The sequence below is a fragment of the Megalobrama amblycephala genome, linkage group LG18 (genome assembly GCF_018812025.1).
Source record: "Megalobrama amblycephala isolate DHTTF-2021 linkage group LG18, ASM1881202v1, whole genome shotgun sequence".
Lineage (NCBI taxonomy): Eukaryota > Metazoa > Chordata > Actinopteri > Cypriniformes > Xenocyprididae > Megalobrama > Megalobrama amblycephala.
In genome coordinates this window covers 13596214-13604962 of record NC_063061.1, presented here as the reverse complement: position 1 = coordinate 13604962, position 8749 = coordinate 13596214, and the positions used below count along the sequence as shown (strand labels likewise).

The window sequence follows — 8749 nt, the reverse complement described above, 5'->3', positions numbered from 1 at the left end:
TCCAACTGCCCTCCACATCCGGTTAGTGAGGTCTGAACGCGCTCTGACAATGGAAGCGATGTCTCGCACTCATTGAAGCAAAGTGCAAGAGATCACTTCTGTAATCAGAACGCGCTTTTTACTGAAGAAACAAAGTCACCTACATCTTGGATGCCCTTGGTGTAAGCAGATAAACATCAAATTTTCATTTTTGGGTGAATTATCCCTTTTATATATATATATATATATATATATATATATATATATATATATATATATATATATATATATATATATATACAGTGCTTCCCACACATAGACTTTACTTGGGCGGGCTGCCCATGTATAATAACGGCCGCCCAAATATATTTGGAGACACATTTTTTCTTTTAATATTTTTATCCTCTTATACTTTTATATCTGCGCAAGATAATGAAACCATCCTCGATCGATAAACTAGTCGTTTCGTACCTGCTCGTTACGTGTGCGTCAGAACTGTTTACTCCCGCTGACATTCCCACAGGCGCTGCATTTTGCAAAGTCACTAGGCGGCGCTGTTGCGCGTTCTACAAGCTCGCGCAATAGCGCTTCAGTCTGCTTCAAAGTGATTCTCAATCACAGAAAAGTGCAGATTTATGCCAAGCGATTACGAATGAACTCAAGTTGATGAATTATTACAAAGTCTACTTCATGGCCTTTATATAAAATGTTTTAGACGATTGTAAGAATCTGAAGGATCAGCTTGCAATAGTACAGACATTTCAAAATAAGAGTACCTGTGTATTTCGGGCTTGTTTATAATTAAAAGTCACACACTAAGTTTTTTCTTTTTCTTTTGGGCATTAATGGTATTTTGGTTACACAATAAATTGTATTTAATTTGATTTCCATTTAATTCATAGTAAATTATTGTAGTCTCTGCCACAGGAAGAAAAGACTAAGAACATTATTTGACACATATATTATTCATTTTATAAATTTTACTAGTAAAATCTGTGTCCCATTCACTGAGAGAGACACTATATGACAGCAAGGAGAACATAGGAAAAGGTGAACCATTTAAATGCTGTAATTTTGCATAATTTACAATGCATAATAATGCATAATATTAGTATGTAATTAAATGTAATATGCTATGTAATTAAAATTAATTTCAATTAATAAAAATACTGTTAAAAATCACACATTATTTGTTTGTCACATGTAGTATAATTTTTCGCCCGGCTACCACCGCAAGTATATTTTAAACACACACATATATATATATATATATATATATATATATATATATATATATATATATATATATATATATATATATATATAATATACAGACTGCTATATATGTGTGTGTATAGGTTATAACATAATATGCACATGACGACAGGGAGGTGACGGCAGAGCGTAAATCAAGTTTCCCCTCCCACTTTTGGAAGTTTTACTGAGATTTCTTATCCCATGTGAATTGGCCATTTATATTATAGACGTCCTGTGCTAAAATTACATTACTCAATTTACCCTTGTAAAAAGTAATCCCGTCCAAATAGGGCTACTCTGCAGCGGTGCCGACAGGTCTGGTCTAAATTAGTAAGAATAGAAACACTTCTTATAAGTGTACCATAGTGATTCAGATTAAGACAAAACATGGTTTGGAAAATGGATTCATGAAATAAATTTTGAACACACAAAAAATTACAGACTGCTAAGATTCCTCATTAGTCGTTTGGATTTGTGGTGCTTTGAGTGTGTGTGTGTGGGTTGGGGGTGATGATTTCTAAATATAGTAAGTTCAGGTTGGTTGACAGTACAAACTGTCCCTTTGTTTTCTCTGTCTAATTAAGCATGAACAACCATCTAATAGCAATACCCACGGGATGGGCAGCAAAGCATTTCAAAGCATGCTAATTATTCTCACACAGGTTTTGGGTCTAAAATTTCCAGGCTAAACTGACAGTAGCATGATAAATAACCTTGTAGATCAAAACACATTGACATGTCTTGCCTTGATGATGCTGTTTACCTAATTTTTTTTTTTTTTTTTTTTTTTTTTTTTTAATAAAGTGACTGCACATATTTCCTCTTTGCGAAGTTGGCAGGTCACTGTATTGAATCTGGCAGGGCTTTTAGAAGTTCCGCGAACTCCAAATGAAAGGGGAAAGACATGCTGAGTCACCTCTCACAGAAAGTGATATTATAGCACTATTTCCAAAAGGCATCACACTGTATCTGCTACATGATATATTGTACACATTTCCTCAAATTTTAGGCTTGAAAATATGCCTTTTTGGGGTTGGCTGAGTGGTCATGGTATGGTGGTTGGAGATGGGAAGTCTGAACTGAACTATTTGTCTTAATTGTACATTCATCTGATAAACACTGTAGCAGCTAACCTACAGCACAGTCATTTTTCACAGTGTCAGCGATGCTCAAAATAACCTAGATATAATATAGATTTTTATTATTTTTATTTTTCTCTCATTCTCAGATGTAAGATCTGACTATACAAATCCTGTGTAAATCCGTTCAAAGCTGCAGTATTCCTGGCATATAATTGAATGAGGCAGGGCTTCATCAGAGCTCTGGCAGTGTTTTGCTCATGGACTTACCGGGTGGATGCTGTTTACTCTTATCTCTGGTTTCTTCTCTGGATTTATAGAGGTGCTCTTCTCTTAAACACAACCTCCAGTAATTACCATATTTTCCAAGACCAAGTTTGCTTGTCAGCTTCTCCTGTGTCTAATGTCTGTGTAAAGAAGCAAAGCAAGTGCTCATATCTTGGGATGAAGAGACATGCAGAATTGCTACACTGCAAAAAAAAAAAAAAAAAAAAAATCTAAACATGCTTAAAAGAAGATATCTTCTACAACTTTGAATATACAGTTAATTTGAGACTTGCTTTTAGAGAATGTCTTATTTTTTTTTCTTGTTTTAAGCTTAATTCTAACAGAATTTAGTGAGGTTTATGATTTAAAACAAAAAAATAAACTCAAGTAATAATCTCCGGAAAAAGACATATTTTACACAATTTTGTTACTCAAGTAAAGATTTCACAGATGTTCACCTTGGAGTACATGGTCCATTCTTTTTTTTTTTCATGCTTATACATTATTTTCACTTAGAAATAATGCACACTATTGCCAGCAGCAGACAATATGAAGATATGAATCTTGTATTATTGAGATGTTGCCTGACAGCTGTGAGAAATGGGGGAGAAACATGATTCCTAGTTTTAAACTGCTGTGTATCCCTTTGGATATTTTGAATAGATTCTCTAGCAGACCTCGTGTTACATTTGTTGAGGTAATGCTCTGCAGAGGTTGGGTTTTGCCCTCTGATGTAATGCCATGTAAACAAATCTCATCTTTTTCAAATTAGTGCAGGCCACCATGTCTTACACCAGACAGATTGTCTGCCTGTCAATGAGATCATATTTCAACCATATCTTCATGAAGCTGATGTTCCATTATTGGGCTCTGGAGGTCTGGAACAGTTAGGTTTAAAAATGTACTTGTCCTCCTTTTGCCTTTGCAAAACTTCAACTATAGCCTGAAAATGAAGTGATGCAGATAAATTAGTATGTAAGCTCAATTTTCAATTTGAAATCAAAACATTAGCCTCTCATGGTCTTGACCTATTCCAACAACAAAATGGTATACATTTGTCTGCTTATTTTACTTATTGAAATGCTTTGAGTAAACAGTGTTGTGATTGTTTGGAGAACACTGACCGGAGAGCCATTCATTTGTCAATGACAAGCTTCAGCCAAGTGTTGAAATGTGTTTTTTTTTTTTTTTTTTTTTTCTGGTTTCTCCTGCAGTTGAATTAGATGACCGTACAGTAATTTGAATCTTATAAAACACTGAATTGTTGTGATGCAGTGTAAATGTCAGGAGTTATTCCCGATTGCTGAATGGTGGGAGACAGGGATAAGGTCTTTCACTGAGCTCACAAACACTAGAAATGAGGATGACTGCCTAACATACTGCTGCTGCACAAAAGACACTGAGCGCATTTATGTACGTTTTTACCCCGTTTATGCTTAATAAGCCTACAATGCATATGGTCATATAAACGCATTAACCCGTTTTCCTTTATCAGACTAAAGTCATAAACGGCTTAACCATAAACTGATCGACACAGCTAGATTTTTGCCCCATATCCCGATTTCTCCTGGCATGTAGACGATACACGATATTGGGTTCATAAGATGAGATGATATTTTAACACAATTTAAGAAATCTTCATTGACAAAATATATGACTGGAAAAAAGTATTTTATTTGACTACAAGTCACAAAATGCAAAACAATGCAGGTGCATTTTGAAATGTTTTAACTAATGTAGGGTTGTCACTAACGATTATTTTAGTAATCGAGTAATTGGTCTATTATTTTGATTGAGTAATCAGATATTTTTTTTTGTGGTAATAAAAATAGACTCGAGCAATGGCCTTTAAAATGATTTAAAATACATATAACGGTATCCGCGGGGCATTAAAAAGCATTAAAAGTCATTAAATAGATTTTGTGAAAATCAAGGCCTTAAATGGCATTAAAAAGCATTAAATTTTATTCCTACAGGCATTAATTTTTTTTTAGATAGTTTTGAAGAAAAATAATACTACCAGTTTATATTGAATATAGCCTTTATAATTTATAACTCTGATTTGCTGTCGTAAAATATGTGCATTTGTGTGATACGCACACGGAACCAGTTTGGTAATTGCCTCCGGCCGGTGCTAAATTGTCGTAATGCCGTTTTGGACAGCGACGTGCTGGGACCTCGAGACATAAGGCTGCATCGGTGTTGCCAACTTTTCAGACCCCTTTTGCGACTTTTTTCCAGGAAAGCGTGTTGTGACGAATATAATTGTTAACCTGATCTAGCTTCCGAGACCCACTGGTACTGCCTCACGAGTGCAAGATCTTGCTTTCCTGCCACAGGTGCATCTCTCTCTGCGTCTGCTGTTCAGTGAGTGGCTGAGAGGAGCAGCGCATTCAGTGTGTGTATGTATATATGTGTGTGTGTATATATATATATATATATATATATATATATATATATATATATATATATATATATATATATATATATATATATATATATATATATATATATATATATATATATATATATATATATATATATATATATATATATATATATATATATATATATATATATATATATATATATATATATATATATATATATATATATATATATATATATATATATATATATATATATATATATATATATATATATATATATATATATATATATATATATATATATATATATATATATATATATATATATATATATATATATATATATACATACATATATATGTATGTATGTATGTGTGTGTGTGTATATATGTATGTATATATAATATGTATGTGTATGTGTATGTGTATGTGTATATGTATGTGTATATGTGTGTGTATATATATATATATATATATGTATGTGTGTGTGTGTGCGCGCCATCTTAGCTGCGCGTCACCGCACGTCACTCCCGGATAACTGAAAATGGGCAAAGAGGCGGGGAGGTGGTTTGAGCTGATGTGACTGGTTGCTGAAACCACGCCCGCCTAGCTCGACGTGACCATGTTAGCAGCAAAGGAGCTATCTATCTTAGATACTATCTAAATTATTAATGAAGATAAGTTTTATCATCAGAAAGTTCTAAAGGTTTACTGTCAATCTACGGTGTTTTTTTTAAGATATAGATGCTCCAACACCAGTAATTTGTGTTGGGTGTGCAGATAACAACACGGGAAATCAAAATGGGACTTCATACCTTTATAATAGAGATCGTGAGATGAATCCAATCTGTGGCACTTGGGTAAAATATAAATGTCCATTGCAAAACAAAAAACAGTACTTTTTGTCCATGAAATATTGATATATTATCCATTGTTTGCATAACATTTCTTCTGAATGATCTGCTCTCTGTCATCGTTCTTCAAGAAAGGATGCAATCTGAGCAGCGTTTATGTTGTTAAAAGGGTATACGATCCTATCTAACAAACAAATGAACCCGTGTCCAAAGTATATTTTTTCAAAATAGTGCAGCAGTATTAGTTATAATATCCAAGCAGTGCTGTCAGAGTTGTATATCCTCCTGGTATTGTCATTGTAGTAAATCTCACAAACACGATCCAATGCCACGATCCAACAACTGTTCTGTTTTTTCCGCATGCATGCACATCTACACAGACACACATCAGTCTCGAATATTATGCAGCAAGCCATATTTTATAATTGTATAAAATAATCGACCACAAATACGGCTGAGATGCCAAATTCAGCGGCTGGAATTAGCTGAGGTAAAATGACGGCTCACAGACAGCAGCGCAATCTACCTGTCACTCAAGTGACCACGCCCTTAATTATACAGATTTTTAAGGCTTGATATAATTTAAAAGAATGAGTTAGAAAAAAATTCACCCCCCTCAGAGTTGTCATGAAGGGCAACATTATCAGTATAGACCAAAACCACAATTTGAACCAACTTGTAAACATGTTTTTTTCTGCTGTAAACTTGGCCAATTTAACATGGGACTCAATGAGATTCTGCTCTCTTTTGGAGCCTGTCCATAGCGGCCAGTCGATGAATCGCAGTTTAAGTCACTTCCATATTGGCTTCACGAGAGACTGGGGGAGGTTGCCACTTGATCAAAACGTGCAAACTCAGAGCGAGGGTTTAAACTTTTATTTTGAAATCGCCATGAAAAACAAATCACGCCAAAATCAACATATATTTAATTGAATTGCAGCCTTCGTGATTTCACATTAACACATTGCTATATTATGATTTTTAAATGGTTTTAATATATCGTGCAGCACGTGCAGCCTTAGAAAACAGTTCGTGTTTGTGGATTCTCGTCTATGGAATGCACCACTTCCAGTATTTTTCTGATTGAACACCATGGTTAAATTGCAATCAAGGACTTGCATCCTTAATGATTTAATGTCATAATTATTTCACTCTCTTGTATGATAAAGTTTGTCTAAGCAGTCGCAGCAACCAGTTGCTCAACACGGAAATCGTTGAAAGAGTCGTTTACAAGGGAAACTTTCCAAAAGTTCTTCTCTACCAGCGCCAAACTCTCATAACAGCCCATCCCTCTCATTGACATGATGCTGCTTTTTGAGTGTGCGTGGGTGTACGGTGCTTCCTGCAATTTTTCTGCCTGCCAGTCTTTTATAAAGTTCCCCTTGTCTGCTTCAAAGGACACAAAGAAAGCTGCATGGTGGTGGTTGATGGCTACTAAAGGAGGATGGCTGTGTGGGTTTAGGGGTTTGTTGTTTTAAATGGATGAGGAATGTTCTCTTGTTCAGCTTGTCATTTATCTCCTGTCTCTGCAATTAAATCCACACAGAGCTTTGGGGTGGGAGTTTTTCTGTGTGACACATTAGCTTTGTGTCTGTTTGGGTGGCAACTTTAATGGTACTATTAACAAGATTTAATAACCTCCACTAAGTATTTGCACAAGGAAAGGGCACATTAGACTATCTTACACTGGATGGTTTTATTGATTTATTGAACCACTGTTATGGGGATCTTCAACTGCTGATACCAATATTTAGAGATTTAGGATGGCCTAGAAAAAATTGAGTAAAAACTACAAACTGGAGAGTTCTAGACGCATTGTGCTGGGGGGGAAAAAAAAAGAAAAAAAGGATTTTTGAATGATGCTTTGTTTGAAATAAATAAACTGTATTATATATATATATATATATATATATATATATATATATATATATATATATATATATATATATATATATATATATATATATATATATATATATATATATTTTTTTTTTTTTTTTTTTTTTTTTTAAGAGATTACACTTGTGCTTCCTTCAGTTGGCCTCTCCATAGAGTGTTGCAGGAATGATGTCAAAACCTGGAAGACTAATTCGCCACTGGTTCCCTCGATTTCCCTATGGGTTTTTATAATGGGTATTTTCAATTTATGAATAAAATAAGGACTGTTGTAAACATAACTTTACAATACTTAAACGTTTTTCTCTACAACAAAAAAGCTATCAGGCATACATGTATCGGATCATATGATAATCTCAAAATGCCACATAACAACCTTGTTAATCTGCTTGTCAGATCAAGGTGAATGAGTGCAATATAACCATTTGAAAGCAGATGAATATCATTTTCCTAAAGTCTAAGCATCATCCTGAAGGTATCCAATAGAGTATGAATATCAGAGATTTGTCTAGGTTTCTGCTATCTTCCAGAGACACACAATCTCACTGTGTCGTCTTCTCTCCTCTGCTTGTTTTACACTCACATTTGCCCTGTCTACGTTGTTTCGTCTCTCATTTTTAACTCTGTACTGACTCTACATTTTTTTTTTTTTTTTTTATTCTCTCTCCCTTGCTCTCATTCTCTCCCTCCCTGCCTCTCTCTCTTCTCTCTCTCTCTCTCTCTCTCTGGCAGGCTACTCCTGCAGTGAGTCAGTATCATGGAGGCTGGCAGTGGGGCTGCTGCAGTGGTGGGAAGTGCAGCTCTTGGACTGCTCGGAGCCACAGGAAGTCATGACATCTCTGACAGGTAAGACTTACTGTCTTTCCTCATCAGACCTCCACAGGGTCTTCTATCTCACCTAGGTTATTTTACTCGTTTAAGGTTCCTGTTCATTTCAACGTGTGCGTTGCGTTCTTGCTCCTGTGTGAGTGTTTGCGTCCCTGCCTCAGCATGCCCTTTGCTTCCCTGCTGTTTCATTCATAACTGT

At 35.0% G+C, this 8749-nt stretch overlaps 1 protein-coding gene across 6 annotated transcripts in view; it reads left to right on the top strand.

Annotated features, from left to right (window-relative positions):
• Positions 1–8749, top strand: part of arhgap32b (Rho GTPase activating protein 32b) — a 119282-nt gene that overhangs the window by 29004 nt on the left and 81529 nt on the right. For all 6 annotated transcript variants that reach the window (XM_048167258.1, XM_048167257.1, XM_048167255.1 and 3 more), the window contains one exon: positions 8455–8568. In XM_048167258.1, the coding sequence (XP_048023215.1) occupies positions 8480–8568 (89 nt within the window). In that variant the 5' untranslated portion in view covers positions 8455–8479. Of the gene's footprint in view, positions 1–8454; positions 8569–8749 lie in introns of those variants that run through there.